At 40.6% G+C, this 15,366-nt stretch overlaps 1 protein-coding gene across 2 annotated transcripts in view; it reads right to left on the minus strand.

Annotated features, from left to right (window-relative positions):
* Window positions 1-15,366, minus strand: part of vwc2l (von Willebrand factor C domain containing 2 like) — a 39,924-nt gene that overhangs the window by 11,525 nt on the left and 13,033 nt on the right. For both annotated transcript variants that reach the window (XM_088353428.1, XM_088353427.1), the window contains exon 3: window positions 6,469-6,598. In XM_088353428.1, the coding sequence (XP_088209554.1) occupies window positions 6,469-6,598 (130 nt within the window). The remainder of the gene's footprint in view (window positions 1-6,468; window positions 6,599-15,366) is intronic.

The raw sequence follows: 15,366 nt of genomic DNA on the forward strand, positions 1-15,366 counted from the left end.
AGAGAGAGAGAGCAAATACCGAAAGAGATCAAAAAGCGAGGGAGGGTGAGAGAAAAGCTAGAGCAAAAGACAGAGAGAAAAGTGATACTGAAAGAGAGAGAGAGAGAAAGCGAGAGCAAGCAAGAGAGAAGCAAGAGAAGGAAAGAGAGAGAAAAAAGCGAGAGGGACAGTTAGAGCGAGGGAGAGAGCGAGCGAGAGAGAAAAGCAAGAGAGAGTGAGAGAGAGAGAAATACAGCGTTTGTTCGAGGCACCTGGCTTCGGCAACATCAAGTGTACATATTTCAACCTGCAGTTCGCTTTTCTCTTGTGCTTCCCTCAGCGTCTTGCGGGCCAGATTCAATCCCTTACCGGGCCTAATTGTTTGACACCCCTGCAGTATAGTGTTCCCATTAATATTTATAGAAATTCGCCACTCAAAATCAAATTTTGTTTTGATAATATAATAGCATTGACAACATACCGTGGAACCGAAAATAAACAAACGATAATTTTGTCACTAACTCAGCCTCAACGACGGAATAATGAGTTGACGGGGACAGCACAATAATCAATCATTAGCTAATTAACTCATTTTACATCTCACTTTCTATGACCCCAGAAGGGAAGCGAGAGACAATACCACACAAATGCAGATGAGTGCTACGATTCAAAGCGAAAAACGAAAAAAGGTATCCACACCAACATGAATTTTAATGAGCGACATTGCCAAAGCCTTGAGGGCGTTCGCCACTTGACAATGAAAGTAATCTGCCTCGAAGCTTTGAGGAACGCGAAAATACGGAGTGATTAGCTCCGATTTGGGTCAAAGAGAACCAGTCAAGTACCAACGGCATTTTTCGTTTTATTTTTTGTATTTTTTAATGACATATTCTATGACGATTTCATGGCACAGGGGCGGTTTCATCAGGCTAGGGATGGGATTTGACCAAGCTTTTTTGTTCACTACTCTAATTCCGATTCAGGCCCCTTAAACTTTATTTAATATCTTCTTTTTTTTGTTTGCCTTATGTCACTATGACAGATTAAATATTTAACTGAAATTACCACTGGACAGATGAAACTTCATTGGGTATAAACAATCAGTGGAAATTATATTTTAAATCTTTCATCTTCTTTTTTTAAAAATCTTTTATCTCTGTATTATTTGTAATTGCAACATCCTTTGCTGTCTGATAATCCTGAAAGGGGGATACCAAATGTGTGGTCCCTTGTCAAGGTTTCTTCATTTTCCTCATGTTGAGGTTTTTGAGTTTTTCCTTCCCCTCATGTTGGTTCCAGATAAGGGGATGGTGTAATAATTCTGAAATAATAGTCTGTGCAATAACCTGTGCAGCCATTTGAGACTCTTTGTGATTAAGGGCTACACAAATAAAAATGAATTGACTTGACTTGATTCAGATTTCTTTTCCCCCTGTGTTCTGGTCCGGAGCCTTCGCTCTGACAATGCTGGTCTACTAGTGATCCCAAGAGCCAAGAAGAGATCCGCAGGTTTGAGAACGTTCTCAACTCCGGCCCCGGTGCTGTGGAATGCTCCGCCCTCTGATATTCAATCTGCAACCTCAATGGAACTGTTTAAGTCTGAGTTTAAACCACACTTACATGTATATTCTATAGCTTATGAATGACTTATGTTTCATGTTGACAATATCTGTGTGTCGTTTGATATTGGTTGATTGTCTCATCTCTCATCTCATTAGCTGCACCGCTTATCCTCAGTAGGGTCGCAGGGGTGCTGGAGCCCATCCCAGCAATCATCGGGCAGTGGGCAGGGGACACCCTGAACTGGTTGCCAGCCAATCGCAGGGCACACGGGGACAGACAACTCATTCGCTCATTCACACCTAGGGACAATTTGGACCGGCCAATTCACCTGAAATGCATGTTTTTGGAATGTGGGAGGAAACCGGAGTGCCCAGAGGAAACCCACGCAAGCACGGGGAGAACATACAAACTCCGCACAGGAAGTCTGGAGCTGGACTTGAACCCACGCAGGAGGTTCCCATGACTTGAACTGTACCGCACAAGCGCTAACCACTGCGCCGCCGTGCTGCCTTGGTTAATTGTTAATTTGGTAAATGTTGCTTGTTTTTAAAATTATTCTTTCTTGTTTTTCTTGCAAAATATTTTAAAGAAAAAATAAAACGCATTCGAAAGAGGGAAAGGAATTGTGAAAATTAACACATTTATCAGATGATTTTTCTTAATGTAATAAAGTATGAAGAGGTGTTAAAATATAATTAAAAAAAAGTATAAATGATTTAATTATTTGGGCAGCACGGCGATGCAGTGGTTAGTGCGTATGCGGCACAGTTCTGAGGTCATGAGATCGAACCTCCTGTGTGGAGTTTGCATGTTCTACCCATGCTTTGTGTGGGTTTCCTCCGGGCACTCCAGTTTTCTCCCACATTCCAAAAAACATGCATGTCAACTTAATTGGCTGGTCCTAATTGTCCCTAGGTGTGAATGGGCGAGTGATTTGTCTGTCTCTGTGTGCCCTGCGACTGGCTGGCAACCAGTTCAGGGTATCCCCTGCCCACTGCCCGAAGATATCATGGATGGGCTCCAGCACCCCCGCGACCCTACTGAGGATAAGCGGTGCAGATAATGGATGGATGGCTTTAACTATTTATTATTGAAATACTTTTTTTTTATATATAATTTAACTAGGTGGGATTCAGACTACCTTTTAAAATATCAAGTACCCTTTAAATTTCCTTTAAATTGACAGTTTGTAATATCTGACCACTAAATGAAACTTTTTCTGATTAAGGGCTGTACAAAAAAACATGATTTGTCTTGACTAAATGTTGCTTTATTGTGCAGTGCAACCGGAAACTACAAAGCACAAGGAAAAACGGAAACTACGGACTCTAAACGTGACCAAACTGCACTCATTTTTTGTCCAACTTATAACAAAGGTTGGCTGTTTTTGGGGTACTCTTATCAGCAAGATGGATGACAATCATGCCAGCTCCTTATGGGTGATTCTATATACAGTATATATAAACCACAGCCATATCCCCCTAGTGGGAGGTGGCTAGAGTCATTTCTGACTCTTTTTGGGAGATTGATTCAGAGGAGGGGATTCCCAGCCCCCTGATTCAACCCAACTGAGGTGTTGGGAGTCATTAGGTGACCAAACCCCCCAATTCCAACCCCTAATGCTGAACCCCAAGCATGGAGGCAACGAGTACCAATGTTTAAGTCTTAGGTATGACTCGGCCGAGGCTTGAACCATAACCTCCCAGTCTCGGGGCGGGAGCCATACCCCCAAGGCCACCGAGCTGGTGATGCAAAATAAATGCAATTTTCTTGACTATGGGTAAAAAAAAAATGCTCATTTATATGATGATCCCAGTTCGATTTGCTTTTGTCAAACTACGCTCTTTTTCTATGAAAACGATCGTCAGCCATTTTGTCGATGATTATTTGTGTAGCCTAAAATATTCTGTTAACTTTTTATTTGGTCTCATTGTAAGAAAGTCCTGAACAGACTTTTTTTTCCTTAGCTCTTGTTCCTTCGTCCAAAAATATCACAGAACCCTGGATGTTTATGTGATCATGCTGCCGAACGCAGTGTCCACTGCCACACATATCACCAGTGCTTCATGAAGCTTCATTTTCCCATCGCTTGTGTACAATGTGCCAGAGGGAAATAAACGTCTTTCCAAAGAGCAATTACTCCCCCCAACCATGCCTTCAATCAAGGAGATAATATAGACGCCGCTCAGTGTGTCGTTGAGAATTAAAACTAACTACCAATCATTAGTGTCTGCCTTGGCCTGTGGTCATAATTCAAATTCATAACAGGCCAACATCATTTCCAGCACCTTTCTCCAGAGAGCGTACGGACGCTTCAGATAAACCTTTGCGCCATTTCATACATTTTTAATGACTTTGCTGTTTACGGTTTCTACAGATGGAGCAATACTGCTCGGGTTTGTGGACGGGGTTGATGCACTCGGGGACGATTAAACTAGGGCTGCAACAACGAATCGATAAAATAGATTAAAATCGATCATTACAAGCGTTGGCAACCAATTTCATTATCGAGTCGTTGTGTCGGGCAATTAAGGCGCCCTCACCACGTCAATTAAATGCAAAAGAGAGTGCATTGAATTTTGTCGGGACAAAATGCTTGAAGTACCAGCAGAAAGCGCCTTTAAGACCAATTTTGTATAAAAAGAAATGAACGTTACATATTTGCAGGTGTTTAGCATGCTTTTGTATGTATTGTTGTTAAGCTATTTGAAAAATACTCTCATTTTTATTCTATAATATTATTAAATATTAGTTTTTTTACGCAGTATTCTTCTATTTGTCCATTATGTAAATATTTGAATTAAGAGGAGAAAATTATTGAATAGTTATTTACAAAGCTCTAGAGTAAACATCAAATGATTTTCTTAAAATTCCCTGGATTTTATTTCACAGAGTAATTGAAACATATGAACCCTGTCACCATTAGTGTTCTTTATTACACAGTTTAATGACCAAAAATCATTCTTTATTGAAAATGTATTCAATAACTGAAAATAGCATTGCAAGCTTTTAATCCTTCCATCCATTATCTGCACCGCTTATCCACAGTAGGGTTCCGGGGGTTCTGGAGCCTATCCCAGCTGTCTCCGGGCAGTGGGCAGGGCACACCCTGAACTAGTTGCCAGCCAGTCGCATGCAAGTCTTTCAAATGACTCCAAAACTTAGCAGCAGTGTGCAATGATGGTCAAAATAAACTAACCGTATCATCCTAAGCATTCTTCTTTGCAGGTGGTCGATGGTCAAAATAGAACTTTATTTTTTTTTGTAAGCCAGCATATCAAAAATAAATTTCTGAAAAAAATCATTAAACCTTATAAATTCCCTCTTTTCATCACACATAATAAAACAAGTAATTCAACCACGGTTACATAAGCATTCTTTATTTAAAGCGTTTAATAACCCAAAATTGTGCTTTATTGTGTTTAATAACTAAAAAAAGGATTGCAAGTTAATAACAAGAGTGAAAATACTGTTCGATAAGAGTTACAATAACCCAACCCTGTCATTCTAAGCAATCTCCTTGGCGTGTGCTTAATAGTCAAAATAGGACCGCATTTATTGTAAGGAATGGAATAAAAACAAGTGTACAAATACAGTGGAACCTTGATTTTCGAACGCCTCTCAGTTCGAACAAATCGGTGTTCGACCAAAAATTTCGAGAAATTCTTACTTCGCTGTTCGGTCAAAAATTCGGAGTTCGAACGCCGGTAATGCGTGAGTGCGTACTCTAGAGTGCGATGCTGAGCGGCGTACGGGTGGAGATCGTGTAGATCGCCCCCACCCCTCGTGACCAACTGTTATCACGTCCGCACTTGCCTCTTTTTGCTTTCGCTTTTAATTTCGGTGAACGGAGTGTTTTAGCCCCTAAATATGCCTCCGAAGAAGGTCAGTGCAAACAGGACAGGTGAAAAAAGAAAAGTTGTTTGTACAACTATTGCCTTTAAGAAAAACACAATAGCTAAATATGAAAGAGGTGTGCGAGTTTCCAATCTTTCTAGGGAATACAGCATGCGCCTTCTGCTGACCACCACAAAGGTAAGAAATCCTATTCATAATTCTTTTCTTTATCTTTTTTTTTTACACGTTCGTGTTATCGTAATCTTTCGTATGGAAGATTACGATAACGCGAACGTACGATTAGCCTGGGTTAGCTCTATGATTACGTTGAACATTCAGGTAAACATTCAGGGTGTTGGAACGGAGCCCCCTTTCCAATGAAGCGCTAGCCACTTGTGGTGCTAAATGACTTGTAAAGGACCTGATTTTTTTTATTTTTTCACGTTCATGTTAGGGTAATCTTTCGTACGGAAGATTACGATAACGCGAACGTACGATTAGCCTGGGTTAGCTTCATGTTTACGTTAAACATTAATGGTAAACATTCAGGGTGTTGGAACGGATTAAAACGATTAACATTATTTTAAATGGGAAAAATGATTTCAGTGATTGAACGAATGGGTTCTCGAACAGGGTTCTGGAACGGATTATGGTAGAAAACCGAGGTTCCACTGCAATCCATTATCTCCACTGCTTATCCTCAGTAGGGTCGCCGGGGCGTTGCAGCCCATCCGAGTTATGATCGGGCAGTGGGCAGGGGACACAGACTCACTCTCTCATTCACACCTAGGGACAATTTGGACCGGTCAATTAACCTGACATGCATGTTTTTGGGAATGTGGGAGGAAACCAGAAAGCCCAGAGGAAACCCACACAAGCACGGGGAAAACATGCAAACTCCGAAACATAAAGGCTGGTAGCTAGATTTGAACCCATGACCTCAAAACCGTGTTGCAATAGCGCTAACCACTCAACTGTGGTGCCGTTGTATAAACAAAATCGTTGAATGAATTTATTATTATGACAGGACAGATGCCTTGGACAAACCTTTCTGCCATTTCATACATTTTTAATGACTTTGGCGCTTACCGTTTTTACAGATGGGGCAGCACTGCTCGGGTTCGTAGACGGGGTTGACGCATTCAGGGACGGCACAGTCGGAAACCACGCAGTGCACTTCGTTATTTGGTTCGCAGCGGCACCATTCGCAAGGTGACGGCTGTGGGCAAAAAACAAAAGTACAGGTTATGTGAGTCACTGAGCCGCAGAATGTTTGTGCTCGGACTAACTCGTTTTTTTTTCATCCCCAATGTATGATTTAGTGTTTTTTAAATTGAATTGTTCGTTCTCCATATATCACCGTCAAATTGCTTTAGTTGATTAACAAAGACAATGTAATTATGGGGTAAAATAGATTTCCCTTTCTTTTTTAATTAACTCACATCAGTCATAGCCTGGGGTGACCTTGAATGAAATCGCTGTTTTTTCATTGTTTGGTCCTGAATGTCACAGTTTCTCTGACTTTAGCAATTCTGCATTTGCAGCACATGATTGCAGATACAGTTTTAGTTTTGATAAGTCGATTATGTGTAGCAAATATCTGTGGTAAATAAATTATTCTGACAAACATTTTATCGACCCATCGAATTAAAGATCCGAGTTTATGCTATTCAAAACTCGTCTCGCCTTTTTGGAGCACCACATACGTTTTTAGATCATTATGTCAGGAAAACGGATGAAAAACCTGGTTTAGTTATTTTGGATACACACACATTAGGTTAATTATTTATCAAGACACACACACTCTCTTGGATTTATGGACTTTTCTTAAATAGAACACAAAACTATAATAAGAAAAAAACAAAGCCAACGAGAAGTTGAGAACTTAAACATACACCATTTGGATAGACAAAAACATTGGCTTGATTATTACGTTATCATATTTCTATATAATTCCCCCTTTAATGTTACAACAATATCAATACCGAGCAACAACAAGATATTCTACAAAGTTCTGCTTTGATAAAGAGCTGGAGAGTGATAAGGAATCCTGGTATTCTTGAGACCCAGTTAGGACGAGGACCACAGGACGCAGGGTGTTGAAGCAGAGGTTGACTGCTGGTGGCTTGAGGCTTCTCTGAGGTTGCTGAATTCGTCCCACTGGTTTGGCGGCTAGCTTGATCAATATTTGCTGCTGACTTGGTTCTCTTGCTGCTTGTTGAGCTGAGACTTGGTCAGGATTGGCCAGGGTTTTGGTCCACTTCTTGTTAGGATATGCCATCTTGCCTTCTTGCTTGCTAATCTCAGACTGCCATTGCGAGGTGAGTAGGTGTAACAGCTGTGGGTTCTGGGCTCCCGAGAAGGGCGGACCCCCTGTGGTAGAGTTGCCACGGCAACCTTTGATGCACAAATGCAAGCTAACGCCCCTAACCTCAATTGCATGCGTTTCTCAGATTTTATTGAAAGAGAGTGAGAGTAAGGCTTGCTTGATCTGAGGACTGGCGGAGAGCGGGAGCGAGCAAGGCGGGAGTGACACTTCCGTGTCGGAAGAAGACAGGCGGGAATGGCAAGTCGTTTGACCAGGGCTGGAGATCAGAGGTGATGTCAAGTTTGTAATAGAGGTCTAGGCAGGCGGCACGCAGAACAGGCGTAGTCAGGTTTAGAAACGGGTCGAAAACGGGAATCGGGCAGGAAACAGGTTTTAACAGGGACCGAGTCGGATGGGAACGCTCACTGAGTGAAACACAACAGCTCGCAACGATCTGACAAAGTTTGAACTGAAGTCGGGGGTTTAAGAAGGGTGTGGCCACCAATCAGCTTGTCCGGGCTGTTGGTGCCAATCAAGCCGCCGCAGGTGTTCCAAATAGGGCAATTATGACAGAGAAAATGCATCAATTGAATTTTGAGCTTGAAAGAAGAACAGTAGAGCCCCATACAAAACACTCACGATGTAGAAATCCAACCTGTCCTCCACAAGCAGTTCATTTTGTAAAAATCTAGGTTACAAAAAGCAGATTAACCCTAGGGTGTGTTGAAATCATAACACAGTAACATTAGCAAATAGTGACAATGTACAAACTGTGCACAAGCTCTAGTCAAAACAAAAAAACATCAGTACGCAATCGTAGTCAGTAAACCACAACCCTATTATACTGAGCAATCTTCTCAACAGGTTTTTAATAGTCAAGTCAAGTCATTTTTATTTGTATAGCCCTTAATCACAAATAGTCTCAAAGGGCTTCACAAGTTATTACATATAAGAAGTTTAGGTTATCCGTATGCTATGAGTAGAAGTGAGTTTTAAGCTTAGATTTAAACATTTCCACTGAGGTTGCAGATCGGATCTCAGGGGGAAGAGCATTCCACAACACCGGTGCCCGGATGGAGAACGCTCTCGAACCAGCGGAACACTTCTTGGCTCTTGGGATCACCAGGAGACCGGCGCTCTCGGAACGGAGGCTTCGGGCCGGGACATAGGGGGAATAGTCAAATTAAAACCAAAATCTTTATTTTAAGCAATCAAAAGAAAAACAAATGTCTGAATAATCATTAAAGGGACAATCTGTAATATTCGTGCCTGTGGTACAAAAAAACCTTTCATTCAGTAAAAAAAAAACTTGATTTGAATACTAAGCAAAAATACATAAACTATCATACCAATCCTAATTTTCATAAAAACTTGCCGCCATGTTCGTCTGCAGTTTTGCTGCTACGGGTAGCCAACGGGACAAAAACTCGCTGTGTGTTAAACAAAGCTCCGGAGTCGTCTGTGACGAGGAGATATTACCACACTGAAATATTTTGGGTCCAGGCTCAAAGCATTCAATCACCACACCAGTAAGATTAGTGTGTCTTTGTGTTTTTAGCACAATTTTCCGACTGCTATTGCTATCCATGTTATCTGCTTCATGGTTCCCGACAAATGGGGCTCACAGACACTCTTGACCTATTTTTTTACTTGGCTGGTAAAAATAGTTTGTTTGCGTTTTAGAAAGAAAGATTATACTTCTTGGTCGATTTTTCTTTGTTGTCGTTTTTCGCGAAGCGAAACTATTCAATCTTATTGTTAGCTTTACGCTTGGTGTACAATCTTCATATTGCTTTTGTGCAGGGTTGGGTAGGGTTACTTTAACTGGATTACTTTCAATTACTTTTGGATTACTCCAGTACCAAATATGCTAATAAAAGACAGAAGAATCTAAAAATGAATAAAATGACTAAATTTTGTGCAGGCTTCGGGAGTAACGGAATACATGGAACGGCAAAAATGATGTTGGCGAGCTGTTTGGATTTATTTTCATTTTGTTTCTGTCGCATTTTATGTTAGTTTTGCCGGAGATCAAAGAGATCAAAGCCAGGGGAGAAAGCTTACCACGTGTTGTGAGTCATCATTTTATTCATATTTAGTTTCTTTTGTCTTTTATTAGCACATTTGGTATTGGAGTAATCCATAAGTAATTGAAGGTAATCCAGTTAAAGTAACCCTACCCAACCCTGCTTTTGTGTTACATGGACATTGTAATCTACTAATTAGTATCTTGGTTTGACGATCGTATGTGAGAGAGAGAGTGGGATACACGTGCTGACATGGACTGTGTTTTCTATATGTATGCATTAAAAGAAGGTCAATTTAACAAGTACCTAACATCAACGCATTGTCAGAACGAGAACAGATGGTAGACCCAAACGCGTAACATTTCACAACAAACTTTATTGCGGAAGCTGAGAAGTCAGGTATGGGAAAACAAGCGCCAGTAATCTGGCGATCGCTGGGTAGGAGGAGCGAGGTCGGAAGGCGAGAACAAGTTGAGTAGGCAGGCAATCGGAGTGTGGTCGATGAGCCGGAATGAGTCGAGTAGCTGGGGCGGGAGATCGGAGCGCGATTGAAGAAAGGAAAACGTCAGGGAGCCGGACACAATCGGGAAGCCAGGGGTAGACGAGCAGGATACAGGTAAGGACGGGACGGACGGGAGCCAGAGTCAAATAGTGCTTGCCTTTTATGTGCGGAGGTTCGCTGACGGGCTGACAAGGAGTGAATGGAAGTGTTGAGTTTAAATAGGAGGGGAACCAATCAGGCAACGAGCAGCAGCTGGCGCCAAACGAGCGGGCACAGGTGAGGGCAATGGGTAATCGTGACATGCATTATAAAAACATCAATGAGACTGCAGCTCATTTCTATAACCTTTTGTGAACACTTTGTTTATATATCTTTCTCTGTGTTGATTAAAATTATGTGGGAAACCCAGTTAATGCAGAATGTTTACATGAACAATTACAACAATGTCATTCACTGGATCAGCTGTCAGCAGCCATCACCATCCTTTTCAAGACTTTGGTGCACATTAATGATCACTGAGAGTCGCATAACCATGCCATTCCAAACAGTGGTGCATTCATAAAAGTGTAACTTTCTTTGCTAAAAATTTGATGAAACAACGGAGTGACTACATCAGTCTTGTAACAGTAAACTTTCTTTGTTTTGCCTCAAAACTATTGGAGGATGGGTGAAATGTGCAGTCCTGGATCCCATCTACAATCCATCCATCCATCCATTATATGCACCGCTTATCCTCAGTAGGGTCGCGGGGTGCTGGAGCCCATCCCAGCTATCTTCGGGCAGTGGGCAGGGGACACCCTGAACCGGTTGCCAGCCAATCGCAGGGCACACAGAGACAGACAACCATCCACTCGCTTATTCACACCTAGGGACAATTTGAACCGGCCAATTAACCTGACATGCATGTTTTTGGAATGTGGGAAGAAATCGGAGTGCCCGGAGGAAACCCACGCAAGCACGGGGAGAACATGCAAACTCCACACAAGAGGTTCGATCTCATGACCTCAGAACTGTGCCGCACACGCGCTAACCACTGCGCCGCCGTGCTGCCCAATCTACAATGTATTTGTTAATTTATTTTTTTTCATTGCACTATTGGGACAATGTTCTATTCTTCATTGTATTATTATCATTATAACGAATCCCAGCACTATGTTGTAATTATTCTTTTTTGGCCTATCGTTTATCTCTTCTTTCTTCAAAGTGTCGATATTACATGTTTTACCCTTGAGTGCCATGTTTAATCTCATTGCATACAATGCTTCACAACGTTGATATCAATGAAAATAAAGACAATTCTAATTCGAAGGTTCTATACAACTGCCACAGTATATATACATATATTATTTTTCATTAATATTGACATTGTATTTATTGCAAATGTTTGATAACTAAATAGCATTGCAAGTCCTTTCTAATGTTCAAAATAAGGAACAAAAGTGCCCAAAAATATTCTAAATCAGCCAACCCTGGCATCCTAAACAATCTTCTCTGCAGGTACTCAATTGTCAAACCACATACTTTCTTGCAAGGAAGCATAATAAAAAATGTCCAAATAGACTTGAAATAAAAATCTTGTATTTTGTAGACTTAAAGAAATAAATCAACCCTGGTAGGGAAACATTTTTTGTTCTAAGTGTTTCACAACCAGATATCTCTCTCCATTGTAAGTGTTTATTAAGTAAAAATAGCACCACAAGATTTTCATAACAGTCAAAATTACCTAAGCCCTGGCATCCCAAGCAATCTTCTTCGCAGGTGCGCAAAGGTAAAAAAAAAAACCTAATTAATTTTGACTCTTAACCATCAGAAACTGATTATGTATATAGTAAAAATTTAATATAATTTTCAGAAAAACACACACACACATTTCCAGTTTCACACATTTTGTCATGATTACTGATGTGATTCACCTGTGCCCGCTCATTTGGTGCCCTGGGTTCTAATTGGCTCCCTGTCACTATTTGAACCCAGTCCTGTCTGTCCCCTGTTGTCAGTCCGTCTGCGAACCTCAGTGTATACTAGGCAAGACTTTTTCGACCCTGACTCCCACCTGCCCCGTTTTTGCTCCCGTCTGTCTCCGGCTGTGATCTGTTTTGATCCTGAACACATCTGCTCTCCCGTCCCGGCTTACGACCTTTTAAGTTCCCGACTACGTCTACTCTCCAGTTCTGGCTTACGACTCGTTTCCGACCCCGACCACGTATAACGACCAGATTTTCCGTGTACTTCCGTGTTTGGATCAAAATCCGAGTACGAGATCGACTTGCTTCCCGCGTCCAGCAAACACCGGATCGTGGGTGCCGTCCTTCCTTTACCTTCTATAAAACTTTTGGTAAACACTACGCAATTGGGTCCTGTTTCTGTTCTGGTCCTGACACATTTATACATAAAATAATTTATAGATTTTATTTACAAAAACTGGGGATCTCAAATTTACTACCGTCATAAGTAACATACTTTATAAATTCTTTCTTTCATTTACAAAATTTGGTGATCTCTAATTTGTTACTGCTACGAGTTACATATAATGAATTCTACCTTTCATTGACAAATGTTGGTGTCTCCAATTTGTTACTGCCATAAGTAACATTTATAAAACATCTACCTATCGTTTAAAAATATTAGAGGTCATCAGTTCGGTGCTGCCATGAGTAACATATACGGTAGTACATTCGGCCTTGCATTTACAAAATTTGTGGGTCTCCAATTTTTTACTGCCATTACTAATGTTCATATTCCAGACAACCTCATTTAACTGCTCGATGCTTCCCATCAAATACAAAACACTGAATATCCATGCATAATAGATAGATAGATAGATAGATAGATACTTTATTCATCCCCGAAGGGAAATTCACAATGTATCGATATATTGATATATAATAATATCAACATAATGAGCACCCCTTTTCCTTTTCAGTTACGGTGTGGTATGCTGGGTGCACAGCAGCAGACAGGAATACGCTCAAGAGGGTCATCAAAACAGCCCAAAAAATCATCGGTTGCTCTCTGCCCAGTCTGGAGGACATTGCCTGCTCTCGCTACCTCAGCAGAGCAGAAAACATCATCAAGGACTTTTCTCACCCCGGCCACCACCTCACACAAAACAAAAACAAACAGACTCAGAGACAGTTTCTTCCCCAAAGCCATTACCACCCTAAACGGACACCGCACAAAAAAATGAAAAACTCTTGCAAAAACACTACCTCATACGAACGTAAAACGTATGTTTACTGCTCACCTTGCACAATGTTGACCATTTTTTTGCACTATGATGACTATTTTTGCACCAAATGCATAATTGCACGAACCCTTACGATACCAACCGTATTACGATACCAAACTGTATATAACGTCCTACATGCCGACATTTCTTTTTGTGTAAATTATAACTATAACCTTATCCTCCTTGTTTTATAACCTTATCTTCTCTGTTCCTTTATCTTCTTGGCTTTTTTTACCTCACTGTGAATGTGTGAAACTGGAGTGTCATGCCCAATTTTGTTGTCACAATATGTTAACCCATTTTGTAACAATGACAATAAAGGTATATTCTATTCTATTCTATTCTATTCTATTCTATTCTATTCTATTCTATTCTATTCTAGAGCACCCCCAGTATGGTTTTTCTTATAAACTACCGTGCATAGATCAAAAAAAGTAAAAAGCTTATAGTCCGTAAAATGTAGTCCGTAAATTCAACACAAGCAGTTAGTCGGTCCACAATCGTTGACCCGACTATTTTAGAGTGCGTTTTCTACGACCCAAAAACACGGATGGAACCGACAATGGAACAAAATCCGGGGTGAGTTTAGGACTGCTTTTGTCGACCACTGATGCTTAGTTAAATCCTCATACGCCAGTAGAAAAATTTATTGTCCAAAAAAGAGAAACATTATGTCCAGAGGTGCATGGAACTTGGCTCGGAGCAGCTGCCACAGACCATCAAACAGAGTGCCTAATAAAAATACGGATGGGCTTTTTTGTTCTTCTACCCTAGGAAGAGGACCCTATGGGCTCAGATATAAAATGAAAAAGCAGACTGCAAAAGATCTAGGAGCCGTCGTTCTCTGTTATATATTGAAAATGAACACGATCTGCCATGTTGCGCTCAAGGTTGGGAGGGTTACTTTAAAAATTGAATTGGACACAGTTACTAATTCAACAGTTACCTGTTGAAATTTTATGGCATTTTTATGGGCCCTGTACTGTGGAATGCTCTTCCCCCTGAGATTCGATCTGCAACCTCAGTGGAAATGTTTAAATTTCAGCTTAAAACACACTTCTATTCTATAGCATATGAATAACGTATATTTTATGTTGACAATATCTGTGTATTATTTGCCCCCATGTGGGTTTTAGATCAGGGGATAGGGTCATAATGTAACGGGTGTAATAATAACTTTTGTTTTATTGAAATTCCTGCTGAAATATGTGTATAGTTTTTGGTAAGTGTCCTGCAATGATGAGTCCAACAGTGCCATTTGCTGGTATGGGGTAGGGTTTGTTTTGGCTTTGGACATGTGACCGGAAGGCGAGGCTTGTTGGCAGTCTACAGAGCGAGCTGCTTTTGGTGCCCCACAAAATAGGTTAATTTTAAACATTATGACCAAAGCTGACAAATCTCTCAACATGCACAGTAATTGATGTTGTCAAGCTGTTTGGATTTATTTTTGTTTTGTTTCTGTTGTGCTAAAATGTTAATTCCTCTTATAGAGATCAAAGAGATCAAAGCCAGCAGAGAGCTAATGTTGTGACTTCATCTGCAGGTAAATTGTATCCGTTTTTATACTCATTATTGTTCTTATTTCTATTTTCTCATATATATAAAAAGGATGATGTTGGTTAAAATTCAGACTAAAGAAAAATATGTTGAATTCATTGTAAACGTTAAAAAAAACACTATACGATCTCTTGTTAAAATTATCTTGTCAAAATTGATGTAAACATGTATTGTGATATTCTAAAATGTATTTTATGTAATATGAAAAGAAAGCTCTTTGATATGCTTTGGGCAGTCTACAGAGCGAGCTGCCAACGAGATCAAAGAGATCAAAGCCAGCAGAGAGCTAATGTTGTGACTCATTTCATCTGCAGAATCTGTAATAGAAAACCTCATCATCCAGTCCAGTGTGAATGTAAATCTT

The sequence above is a fragment of the Urocampus carinirostris genome, chromosome 14 (genome assembly GCF_059441175.1).
Source record: "Urocampus carinirostris isolate Australia breed hairy pipefish chromosome 14, RoL_Ucar_1.0, whole genome shotgun sequence".
Classification (NCBI taxonomy): domain Eukaryota; kingdom Metazoa; phylum Chordata; class Actinopteri; order Syngnathiformes; family Syngnathidae; genus Urocampus; species Urocampus carinirostris.